A 13805-nucleotide genomic window follows, 5' to 3' on the forward strand; every position below is an offset into this window, starting at 1 on the left:
ACCAGTGATTGAGCCCAGGTCTCCCATATTGTAGGTGGATTCTTTTCCAGCTGAGCCAGCAGGGAAGCATTCTTTGCCATGCAAAAGGGTTGTTTTTCCTGTAGTCAGTTTTTCTATTCATCTCTTCTTTAATTGCACCTGGATTTTGAATCATCGTCTTTTTTATGTTCACTGAAAGGAGAAATTCATCTGTGTTTTTTCTAGTCCTCATATGGTTTTGACATGTAGATGCCCTGATTGATTTTTAGTTTAATGTTGCATATTTTATTGTTTATTATTGTAAGTTTTTACATTTTAAACTATAACATTTTTAAATTCTATCCTAAACACTCAACTTTCTGTCAGTTTTCTGATCTTTTCCTCTTCTTTGTATTTGGCCAGTAAATGTTACTTTTATTTTAACTGATACAATTCTCTATTTTTCTAGGAAAATTTTGAATGACTTATCTTCTGATGCACCAGGAGTGCCAAGGATTGAAGAAGAGAAATCTGAAGAGGAGACTTCAGCACCTGCCATCACCACTGTCACGGTGCCAACTCCGATTTATCAGACTAGCAGTGGACAGTATAGTGAGTAATTGATATTTCTGTTTTGGAAAATGAGTTGAAAAACTAATGGCTGCATTCTCAAAGTAATCTTATAAAAGCAGTCGGCACTTTGCTAGATCTTGATTGTCACTGTTATATTTCCTTTCAGTTCAGTTCAGTTCAGTCACTCAGTCGTGTCCGACTCTCCATCGAGTCAGTGATGCCATCCAGCCATCTCATCCTCTGTCGTCCCCTTCTCCTCCTGCCCCCAATCCCTCCCAGCATCAGAGTCTTTTCCAATGAGTCAACTCTTCGCATGAGGTGGCCAAAGTGCTGGAGTTTCAGCTTTAGCATCATTCCTTCCAAAGAAATCCCAGGGCTGATCTCCTTCAGAATGGACTGGTTGGATCTCCTTGCAGTCCATGGGACTCTCAAGAGTCTTCTCCAACACCACAGTTCAAAAGCATCAATTCTTTGGCGCTCAGCCTTCTTCACAGTCCAACTCTCACATCCATGCATGACCACAGGAAAAACCATAGCCTTGACTAGATGAACCTTTGTTGGCAAAGTAATGTCTCTGCTTTTGAATATGCTATCTAGGTTGGTCATAACTTTCCTTCTAAGGAGTAAGCGTCTTTTAATTTCATGGCTGCAGTCACCATCTGCAGTGATTTTGGAGCCCCCAAAAAATAAAGTCTGACACTGTTTCCACTCTTTCCCCATCTATTTCCCATAAAGTGATGGGACCAGATGCCATGATCTTCGTTTTCCGAATGTTGAGCTTTAAGCCAACTTTTTCACCCTCCACTTTCACTTTCATATATTTCCTTTACTTATATGCAAAGTTTTGTAACAGAAGCATTTGCTTTTCTTCAGGGTTTAGTTAGGATTACCCACGTATGTAAGACCTCTAAGTGGCCCTTTGTTTTGTTCAGGTGCATGGAGAGTCTAAGAAGTTTTTTAAACCACTACTTAAAAATGTATTTCAGTCCTCATATAACACGTTAATAGAAAACATGAGTTTTCAGATAATTATTCTTTGATTATGTTTAAGGCCAATTTTTGTCTCACAGAAAACAAAGATTTTTTTGAAAAATTATCAAAGTTCCCATTTCTCTGATGTCTCTGATACTTGGGTCTCTCTTCTTATCTTTCATCTCAATCTATTACAAAAGTACTTTTTGAGTTCTCCCTTTGTTTGATCAAAGGCATTTGTGTGAATGGTACCTTTTTCCTCTGTTTTTTCCCAATATCTTTTTGCCTTCCACAGTGCCTCACACACTGATGTCTTCATTTTTATTTGTTTATTAAATACAATGCTGCCCGCTCTATAGTTGCCCTCCCTCTCTTCCTTAATAACACATCAAATGTACACATCGAAACTCTTACTACATTGGTTTTCTAATGTCCTGGGGTAGTCTGTGTCAGAAATATGTATAAAAGTTTGACTGCCAGTTCATAATTTTTCAGTTACACCTTGGCCTTGGTTTGCATAACTAATTTGTATTCCACCCATATTAAAAACAAGTAGCAGACTTTTTAGCTCTACCAAAGCTGAAACTTTTAATAGTAAGTAGAAGGCAGGCATTTTTGACTAAGCTTCTTGTCCATTCTGTAAGTTTATTAGAGTTCACTCATCCTCTTCCTTCTTCATTGGCAGAAAGAGGTGTATTGTGTATTTTTTATCAAAATAATTTGAGCTATTCAAGGTATATGTGCTAACATATTGATACATGAACTTTTTCTCCAACTTTAGTACACTTGAGGAATATAGCATAGTGCTATTAGTAACAGAGATTCATTTACCACAGCAGTTCTCATTTGAATTAGAAATAGAAGGCATGCTCTCCAGACAGAGGCATATCAGAATCTGAAATAGGGAAGTGAAGTTGAGGGAGGTAAAGCTCAGAAAAACAGATGTCATTTGGCACACCCCTTCCATTCAGCAGCTAACAGTTGCTTGTTTTAAGGTTAATACTTTGAGATTTTAAAGGCTTTATGCATTAATGTTTATGCCTTATTCTCTCTGTATATGCATATATGACTTTGATGGAACTGATTTAACATTATGTTCTTGATTATTATTAACAATCAATATAATGACCACTTACATATGTAACAATATTATATATTTATTATAAAACAAGTATATGGTTGGGAAAATTCAAATGGTAGAGGTTTCTAGTATTAATAAAAATTAAAGACCCTTCCCATCCCTCCCCAGTAGTAAGAGTTTGGTATATATTCTTCATTCTTTTTCATTCTGTTTATACATACACATGTAAAATGTACATGTGAGACCTACATTATTTATATACTACAGACAAATATATGCATATATAGTTATGTAAGTGGTTTATTTTAATAGCTACATTGTGTTTCACTGTATAAATATAACATTTGTTTAAAAATCACATACACTGTTGAATATTTAGGACTTTTCTACTGTTTCAAATAATGCTACATAAACATTCTTTTAGTATATAGTGCCCTATCCTGTCAGTGGGGTAGCGTCTAATGAGTGGAATTGTTGAATCCTAGTCAGCCTGCCCAGTTACCCTTCCCAGTGACTACATCAATTTATAGCCAATAAATTGGTGGTTGTGTTTTTTCATTAACACTAGTATTAGTTTGTCCATTACTTGGTTCACAATCCCTGATAATAAGTGTTGAAAAGATGTTATTCTTAGGCAGAAAAACATGTTTCACTAAATCGTTTTTCTCTTCATTTTGGCTACTCAAACTCTCAGCTAAGTTTGTTTAATTATACACTTTCCTTATTTTGTGATAGAATCATTATATACATCTAAATACACGTTAGTTACTTGACTTCTTTTCCTTCTTGTTTTAATTTAGTTTTTTTGAGAGCAATCTTAAATCCTTTTAAAATATAACATGTATAAATAAATATTAAGAGAAAAACAATGTTTGATAGGATCAGACTTCAGTTTTCAGAGTACTTTCCTATATACATGGTCTCATTTGAGTTTTATAATAATTATACTTATGGGCTAGAACCATATATTTTTATTTTTACAGAAGAGATAACAGATTCAAATAATAGTTTAGTGATGGAACTTGGACTAGAACCCAGATCTCCTGATTTTTTAGTTTGCTTCTTTCCTTCCACTTTGATTTCGTTGGTATATAGTCAAGAAGAAAGCTCTGTGTGTTGAATACAGTGGAATTTGCTCATTAACTCTAATTGAGAAATTGTGGTTTGATTCTGTTAACCTTCTGATTCTTTCAAGTTATCCAGCAGTGTTAATCTCAGAATACTTTTTACATATTTCTTTTTTCCCCTTTGTCTAACATAAGTAAAATTTATGGAGTTAGCTAAAGTGGATGGATTGTATATTCCAGTATCTGAATTTTCACAGGTATTATTTACTAAACTAAATTGTAGCCATTAACTGTTATTATTTCTTTATTAAACAGTAAATAATATAATTTTTAATACATAAATGACTTGGGATATTAGTCATGCAGAGCTAGCTGACAGTTGATCCCAAACCATCAATAATTTCCTTCTAAGAGACACAAAGTAACATGCTCAAGTCAGACATGTTGACTTTGTTAAAATCCATTATGTAGTTTTATATGTAATACTGTGATTTTTTAGTCCTTCTCTTTCTGGAATACTTGAACTCTTAACAGGAGAAAGTGTCTAACTTTTTCCATGTACCAAAGGTTAATTCAGTTTCTTTTATAAAGTGAAATGTCTTGTATGAGCCAAAATTTATTTCCTTTGGAGCAGATGAATGACACATGTGAATAATCAATGGATTCTACGTGAGAAGGCTTGAATATGTAGCTTAGAAATAGCAATAAGATACTTTTTCCTAAATGATCATCTTGGGCTCCAGTTTTAAACTCTATGAGAGGTCTGTGGTAATTAAGTTCCATAGGACATTTCAGTTGTCTCATTGAGTGGATTTCTGTTACACTTTATGTATTCCTAACTGAGTAAGAGAACAGAATGCACTACTGAACTGCTTTATTAATTATGCATTAAAATAATCATTTATTGGGTGCCTATTACATACCCATGTCTGTGGTAATAAATACATGAATGTAGAGAAGAAATATAGTACATAGTTAATGCAAGAATAAAGGAAGTGTGGGTCACAGAGTGGTATCTGTTCTCAACCAAATAACTTCAAATGGAATTTAACATTTTCTCATTTTATTTTTTTAATTGTTTTAACTAACATTATTATAAATTGTAATGTGGTTCATAGAGTATACTTGTATTCTATAGAAATTGGATATAAGTTTTCCTGAGCAGAAAGTTCGGAGAAGGCAGTGGCACCCCACTCCAATACTCTTGCCTGGAAAATCCCATGGACAGAGGAGCCTGGTAGGCTGCAGTCCGTGGGGTCTCTAGGAGTCGGACACGACTGAGCGACTTCACTTTCACTTTTCACTTTCATGCATTGGAGAAGGAAATGGCAACCCACTCCAGTGTTCTTGCCTGGAGAATCCCAGGGATTGGGGAGCCTGGTGGGCTGCCGTCTTTGGGGTCGCACAGAGTCAGATAGGACTGAAGTGACTTAGCAGCAGCAGCAGAGCAGAAAGTTACTTGACTATACAGAATCTTTCTTGGTGATGTTATCTGCTGTAATAATTTCTCCTAAATATGTCTTGCAAATTATTCTTTGAATTTAGTGTGTGTGTGTGTTATATGGTATTAATTAAACTTGTAACAATAAAATCTGTTGGATTTTAGTTGCCATTACCCAAGGAGGAGCAATACAACTGGCTAACAATGGTACTGATGGGGTACAGGGCCTGCAGACATTAACCATGACCAATGCAGCTGCCACTCAGCCAGGTACTACCATCCTGCAGTATGCACAGACCACTGATGGACAGCAAATCCTAGTGCCCAGCAACCAAGTTGTTGTTCAAGGTAAGAGAAGTTAGAACTCACAGGTGTAAATTCTTTAAAAGGTTAAAATTTTACAGACTCAGAAAAAAGTAAGTATGGTAATGCAAAGCACTGTTAAAATACAGCTTATTTTCTGCAACATAGATAATATTGTCCATGAACTCTTCTTCCGTTATTCCAATTAGACCAAAATGTCATGGCATAAAAACAACTATTTTCAGTTTTAAAAATATAACTTCTATATTTAACACCTTTAACATTTGGATGTAGGAGAAATGGGGTAGGCTAGAGGGAAAGACAATAAAATTAGGAGTTTAAAAAGCTAGTTTCTAAATCTAAGTATATAGATTTGCTTTGTGACCTTCAGAAAGAGCCAGCCTCCCTTGACCTCATTTTTTTTTCAGTGTGTCACATGAAAAGTTGTGCTAAATCACTGATAAGAATCTTCGGAGGTTCAAATTCTGTTTCTCTGCTTTTAGTCAAAAGTAATTTATATCTTCATTTCTATGGTCATCATTTTTTATTTCAAAGGAAATCATTATATTCTGAAGAATCTTTTGCCAGTGTGCAAGTCCACTGCTCTATAAGCAAGAATAGTTAAATCCATGATGAATTACAAAAATTCAAAAACTACAAATATTTTTTCTTTTTTTGTTTTCTTGTTGTTTTCTTCCTGTTTGTTTCAGAAATCTCTATCAATAGTGGATCATTTTTCTTTGAATTCATTGTATATTTTAAGAAGATTTATGCCAGATTTAAAATTTGCATATTAAGGAGATAGTACATCTGTTTCTAAAGATATTTTCATTAATAGTATGTTTTGTCTCTATTAGGTAATGACAGATATGCCCCTTCACCATGGATGATTAATTTTCAATAATTCTAAAACCAGCTAAAGAATCATAATATATTTAAAGGGCCCTAGTGTACTTACAGGATATTTTGTTACTAAACAAATAATATTTGAAGAAGATAATATTTTGCTTATTAATGGGAGTAAAACACCTTTTCACTTTACACGCAGGTACTCAAAAATTGTAAAGCAGGATGTCAGTGAATTTGAATTCTGAACGTCAGTTTGAAGATGGTAACACATTTAGTATATACATCTTTTTGACTCAAACTACACATTTTAATTGATACTAATAACAAATATGGATGATTTTTAAAGAGTTTCAAATTCTCTCAGATAATGTTAGGTTTCTTATTCCTAGGAGGGCATATTTATTATTAAGCTGTTTTTAGAAAGAGACTTTTTTATTTCACAAATGATAGATCATTTAATTATAAAAATAAAACTTCAATTTATTTAGCCATTATCATTTACATTAAAGCAGTGCTTACAGGTGATATAATTGATCAAGTGATACATTTTTTCGTCCTTTCAGTTTTGTTACAATCAGGAATTTATAATAGTTGACCATAATGCTTTATTTTCTCTTCGATTTTGCTATTTTTTGAAAAGTCATGGTCGTTTTTATGTCGTGGCAAGAGTTTACTTGAAATTTTTTAATGTGAATTTACCAGTATCAAAGGAAGACATTGAGGACTATACTTTGTCTAGGAAGATCATCCAAGCTGTGCCCTACTTACCTTTTAGGTTTAAGGCTGGTAAACATGTTAACAACAGAACAGAACTATGTTCCAATGAAAGATAAATGTAAGATCCAGCAGATATAAGTCATGAAGATCCTTTTTCATCCAAGTGCCTATACTAATAAATACACTAAATTGGGAATTATTTCTGAGTAATGAATGAGCCAAAGAGTGCTGCTGATCTCAACATTTTAGTCAGAATCATCTGTTGCTTTTTTCCTTTTAATTCAACATGTATGTTCAGATTGATGATTGACCCGTAGTTTTACCAAGTCACAGTGCTTCAGTGTCTCACACCATGCTCACTGTTTCTCTTTTCAGCTGCCTCTGGAGATGTACAGACATACCAGATTCGCACAGCGCCCACTAGCACCATTGCCCCTGGAGTTGTTATGGCGTCTTCCCCAGCACTTCCTACACAGCCTGCTGAAGAAGCGGCGCGAAAGAGAGAGGTTCGCCTCATGAAGAACAGGTACATACATTGCATTTCCTTCGATTGTTGTAGGTCAAGTATAACTTCAGATTATGTCAGTAGCATCTTTGCATTGGGATTTTTTTTCTAGTAAAATTGATGGATCCTGCTAAAACTTCTTTATTTAATAAGCTGCACTTAATGATGGCTGATGGTCAGTCTTTGATGAGTAGTAGTTCTCTTTCATGCAGTTTCTCCATGAGAGAGATAATGCACAACTTTGCTGTATTTTAACTATTGCTTCAGCCAGCTGACTCAGTTATTTAAAAATTGTTTTTTGTCACAAGTAGTATCATTAAGAAAATTAGGAGTTGTGTGTGTATATAAATGGTAAGTTTTATTTACATTAAATGTATTTGTAATAAGATAAATGTATGATGGCCAGTCCAAGTTTTAATGCATATTAAACACCTAAATAAAGATTTTCAGAAAATAGAGTAATTCTGAGAATATCTTATTATTGACAAAAATTTTAAAATAGAGCTAGTCTTCAACAATGAACATGCTAGATGTCAAAAATTTCTTAAACATGGGAAAGTTATTTCCATAAAGTAAATTCATAGCTGTAAATAGCTTTGTTATTAAAAAACAAAAGCAGAATAAAAAATGTTATTTACTTGTATTTACCTTAGTATTTGTATGTATTTAGTTTAGGATTTAAATATTTACCTTAAGATATGGAAGTTATCTAAGACAAACCAAAGAAAAGGAAAATAAAGATATTAAAAGTTTGAAACATTGAAAATATTCCTCTGCCTTTCACCCCAAGATTCTTCACATGCTGTGATGAAGTGAAGGAAACATGAAAGTTGAATTTAGAGGATCTAGATTCAAATCCTGGGTCTACCCCTTTTGCTGTGACTTCAGAACATAACCTCCTAAACCTCAGTTTTCTGGCATTTTTACAAAGAATCTGTTGTAAAAATAGAATCCCACTACCCACCCAGAGGGTGGTTCTGTGGGTCAAATAAGATAATTCCTTTGAAAGCACTTTGTAACTGCAGTGCTCTATTGAAACATTTGTTTTTCTGCAATTTCATTTTTCAGCTCAGATCAGCCTCTTTGATTCCTAAAATATTCCTAGCTATTACAGAATGTTAGTAAATTAGATCTAGACTATGAGAAATGGCAGTTTTTTTCCAGGTTATTAGGAAAAGAGTTGGAAACAAGCTGAGTAACTTATTTGTGCTCTATCAATCTGTGATTTTCTGTAAGTATTTAAGTTAGAATAATAAGCAGAAACATAAAAGCTGTGTTCATATTTAAATGTATTTAAAAATATAAACTCCGTTTAAACTTTTTCAGTTTTAAATGTTTGTAAGGAAATGTTTTAACCCTTTTTAAAATTAGAAGCAAGTCTGATTAGAAGTCTCAAGTAAAGGCTAGGCTAAAAAATGTAAGATAACAATATTTACTGAAGAAACCATTTCTCAACAGACACAGCAGTCAGGTAAAAAATAAATCTCTTGATTGTGAAAACATCAGAAAGACTTCAGATTATGTCTATGTAGTCTGGCTCTGTAGAACAGAAACACTTAAGCACAAGCTGAGCAGGCAGCACTACAGCTTCTTGTCTACTCTGGTCTACAGAGAGAGAGCTGCCCATTTATAAAAGCAAATTAATTTGACTGGCATACCAAATTTTCCTTTTTCTCTATTCATTTGATTCATGATTTCCCACACACACACCCACCCACCCACAAACACACACACCTCCAGGTTGGGGACAGGGCACACAGAGCTACAGCTCCTAACAACCTCTGCTTGCCTGAGATATTCAGGGAAGCTACCTAACTTACTGTGAACTCTTTAATAAAATACTTTGGCTTGGATTTAATTTCACTCTAAGGAAACTTCCCATTGACTGCTATAGCTCCCTTTTCCCGTTATTCCCAGATTCCTGCTGCTTCTACTTTTTCAACTTTCATTCACTAGAATTTGCCTTCTGAGCCCACCATACCACTCCTGTGTCTGCAAAAACATACAGATACCCTCCAATTTGGCACATCTAGTATTCTGTTCTCATTTCATTTTACCTTTATGGGAGTACTTGACACTTCTAACTGCTCGTTTCTCTAAGCTCTTCTTTGGCTTATTCACCTGGTTTTCTGCCTACTTTTCAAGTTTTCCCTTGAAACTTTCATGCCTACCTGTATTTCAGGCACCACCTTTATGTTGATACAACTTAATTATATACTGGTTTTGACCTTTCCCTTGAGATATCACTTATTTAGGTACCAGTATATATTAGACACAGTACTTTGTTTCTTTATATATTTCATTAGTTCTGCCCACAGTAAGAAAGAAGCTTATCTCCACTTTACAGTAAGCAAGTAAATATTTTGGCAGAGGTCACACCTTTTAAGAAATGGGTAGAACTGGGATATGAGCCTGGATCTGACACCAGAGCATGTGCACATGCTACCTCTCGTGTGAGCATGCAATTGTCATCGCCTGCTCTGCCGCGCAAACTGGAACACATGGTGGCAGTGTGCTGGAGGTATGTAGGGCCACGAAGCAAACATGGGAGCTTCCCTTGAATATTTATTTTGCTCAAAAATTTGGCAGAAACAAACATTTTAAAGGTAAAACTAAAGATTCGAAACTAAAGGTAAAACTAAATTCATACCAAAGGTAGTTGGCTTTGGATTGTGCCCCCATCCTTAGTTTTCTCTGGTATTATGGTTATTTAGGTGGAAAAGTTAGAGAATCAGTCTTCTGAACATACTCACTAGGATAGATACCCCTTATGTACCCCACACAAAGGCTGTCCTCTAAACTTGGATAAGGAAAAGTTGTGATTCTTCAAATTCTGTAACATTCAAATTGCCATATACTCAGAAATGAAGCGGTAAATGTTCTAAAAGTATAAATGGTTACATTAATTGTGTTGCTACAGTAACAAAAAATCAGTGTCTTAGAAACAAAAATCTCTTCCTCACTTACTTACATTTTGGCAGCTGCAAGTCATATGCTATGGCTCTCCTCCACGTGCTCCCAGCCAAAGGAGGAGCATCTCTTTGAGGCCTGTCCTTGTAGCAAAGGGAAAGGGGCAATGCTTTTTGAAGCATCTGCTTGATTGTGATGAACATCACGTCCACTCGAGTACCACTGGCGAAAGCACAGGTGAGGACAAGCCCAACGTCAGTGAAATGGGGATGTATACTCTTCCCACAGGGAGGGAGGAGTAAAAAATTATGGAAGCAATGCAACCCCTGTCTTGTAATTTTAGAATGCAGGAAGAATATAACAGTTTTCATAAAAGTAGACGTCATAAAGGAAAAGGTTAAGTAGGTACGACAACACCTATGATTAGCCAAGGAAAAGATAAAATAGCAAAGCAAACAAACTAGAAACCTTTTAACATATAAAATCAGGAGACTAATAAGGGTATGTAATAGGTAGATTTAAAGACAATGAATTAGAAATAGGGTTTAAAAAAATAAAAAATTCAAAGCAAGTAAAGTGTATGCTATGTCAGTGAAGGTACATCCATTCAGCTTCCCAGGTTGCTCAGCTGGTAAAGAATTGCCTGCAAAGCAGGAGGCCCTGGTTCGATTTCTGGGTCAGGAAAATCCCTTGGAGAAGGGATAGACTACCCACTCCAGTATTCTTGGGCTTTCCTAGGGCTTTCCCCTGGGAAAATTCTTTATGGCTCAGACCGTAAAGAATCCATCCTCAATGCAGAAGTCCTGGGTTCAGTCCCTGGGTTTGGAAGATCCCCTGGAGAAGGGAACAGCTACTCATTCTAGTATTCTTGCCTGGAATATTCCATGGACAGAGGAGCCTGGCAGGCTGTAGACCATGGGGTTGCAAAGAGTCTGACACGACTGAGCAACTTTCACTTTTTCATTCAACTATATAAAACCAACCATTAATAATGAAGGTTTGTTTTTATTGAGATGGGAAGATGCTCATAGTGGAAAAGAGCAGGTTACCAATATATATATTATAATCCCATTTTTATTTATTTTTATTACAGAAGATAAACATACTCATTATAAGCATATTAGGAAACATAACCTAAAATATATACTCACCACTAATGTACCACCCAAAATGTTAACATTCTGGAGTATAATTTTTTTCCCCTAGTATATATGTGCAATGATAAATAACATACTTTTAGTATAGTTTTTAATTTTTTATTTTGGAAAAATTTTAGCTTATGGGAACAGTTAAAAGCATTTTAGTACAGAGTTCTAGATACTCTTATCAACCTTCTCAACTTTCTTACAATTTTAGCATATTATATAACCAGTCTGTGTTTCTTAAAACTAAAGAAATTAACATTCTGTCATATACTGTGGATAGTAATTAACATAGTATTTTTGGACTTCCCTGGTGGCTAAGACTGTAAAGTGTCTGCCTACAATGCGGGAGACCAGGATTCAGTCCTTGGGTCGGGAAGATCTCCTAGAGAAGGAAATGGCAACCCACTCCAGTGTTCTTGCCTGGAAAATCCCATGGACAGAGGAACCTGGTAGGGTACAGTCCGTGGGGTCGCAAAGAGTCGGACACGACTGAGCGACTTCACTTTCTTTCTTTTTTATCATGGTATAATACCATTAACTGAACTATCCATTTTATTTGAATTTCCTCAGTTATTCCACTTTTCTCTACCAAAATCCAATCCGGGTTACTACATTGCATTTATTCATTGTGGCTCCTCATCTCCTCCAGTCTGTGACAGTTGTTTTCTTTTGAAGAGTAATAAACTTTCTTTCAGAATATCCCTCACTTTGGACCTGTGTGCTGTTTTCTTATGATTAGATAAAGGTAATGAATTTGGGGTAAGAATCCCACAGAGGTGTAATCTGCCCCTTCTTGTCACTTATCAGGAAGCACATACTAGCATGATTCATTCCTGACAATGTTCACTTTGATCACTTGGTTAAAGTGCTCTCCAACTGCTCCACTACATTTATTTTTCTCTTTTTACACCCTCTTCCCTACAAGCAAGTTACTACATTCAGCCCACACTGAAATGGAGGATTATTAAATACCACCTCCTGGAACAGAGAGTATCAAAGAATTTGTGGTTATAGGTGAAAACTAACATAGTAATTGGTGTAATTTCACAAAGATACTTGGAGACTATGCAAATATCTTATTTCTTTTTCAGGTATTCCCCACTAATTTTAGTATTCACAGGAAGATCTTTCCTGATTATTACTATGATATTATAATGAGAATTTTGTTTCCCCATCCCTTCTGCAATTATTAACTGGAATTCTTTAAGGAAAATCTTTCCCTTCCCCGTGTATTTTTTATATCAGTATGAATTTATAGATATTTACCTTATTCTTTGGGCTGTAATTCAATATTACTTAATTATGATATTGTTAAGATTATTCCAGCTTTGGCCATTAGGAGTTCTTGTAAGTTGGTTCCTGTGTCCTTTAGATGGCATCTTAATTTTCTTGAAGCTCATCTTTATTTTCTGACACTACATTATCCAGGTTCAACTTCTCATCTTATGGTTTTCTCTGCCTTAGCTTTGAAATCAGCCATTTCTTCAGTGAGCCCTAGTTTCTTTCATTGGAAAATGGTTTACTTTGACCAATTGGTTAAAGTGCTGTCCAACTGCCCCCCATTACAGTTATTTTTCTCTTTTTATAAATTTTTCAAAGTGCTCTTTGCTACTGCGGTTTCACAGGCCCTCTTAAAGGACAGAGCTAGGAAATATATATGTGCGTGTGTATATACACTAGCTCATGTATACACACATCTATAGTTCTGTGTATTACTATATACTGTAGTAATTACTGTAAGTATGTTTTACTAACCCCACTGACTAATCTCTAACCACAGGGTTTATTTTAGCCTTACCTTCCCCCTTTGCTTATTTGTAACTTCGTTCTCTGAGAGAAACTTGGCTTCCCAATAAAGATGGTTTATTTATGTATTTATTAAACACTAGTATCATATAAAATAGTTTTATAATTGCTAACTTATACCCTTGTGAGAAACAAATTTACAATACAACATTTATGTACAATTCTTTTTTTTCTCGCTTATAACCTTAAAGTACTAGTAAAGGCACTGTTTTCAGACTTACTTAGCTGTGCTTCTTCTTTCTCTACTCCTTTCAGTGAGGTGGGTGGTGGTGGTGGTTTAATTGCTAAATTCTGTCCAACTCTGTGACCCCATGGACTGTAGCCTGCCAGGATCCTCTGTCCATGGAATTTCCCAGGCAAGAATACTGGAGCAGGTTGTCATTTCCTCTTCCAGGGAATCTTCCCGACGCAGGGATCAAACTTGTATCTCTGCTTCACAGGCTCGTTACCCCTGAGCCACCTGGGACGCCCTCAGTGA

The 13805-nt window shown here is 35.4% G+C and overlaps 2 protein-coding genes across 13 annotated transcripts in view; one reads left to right on the top strand and one right to left on the bottom strand.

Moving 5' to 3' along the window:
- Nucleotides 1-13805, top strand: part of CREB1 (cAMP responsive element binding protein 1) — a 73417-nt gene that overhangs the window by 35595 nt on the left and 24017 nt on the right. For 10 of the 12 annotated variants that reach the window (XM_061382762.1, XM_061382778.1, XM_061382729.1 and 7 more), the window contains 3 exons: nt 428-570; nt 5258-5440; nt 7337-7487. In XM_061382762.1, the coding sequence (XP_061238746.1) occupies nt 428-570; nt 5258-5440; nt 7337-7487 (477 nt within the window). The other 2 variants (XM_061382788.1, XM_061382823.1) reach the window with 2 other exon arrangements.
- The window catches only part of METTL21A (methyltransferase 21A, HSPA lysine), a 71724-nt gene that overhangs the window by 34602 nt on the left and 23317 nt on the right, over nt 1-13805 (bottom strand). The window lies entirely within an intron of this gene.

This window comes from Bos javanicus, chromosome 2 (assembly GCF_032452875.1).
Source record: "Bos javanicus breed banteng chromosome 2, ARS-OSU_banteng_1.0, whole genome shotgun sequence".
NCBI lineage: Eukaryota > Metazoa > Chordata > Mammalia > Artiodactyla > Bovidae > Bos > Bos javanicus.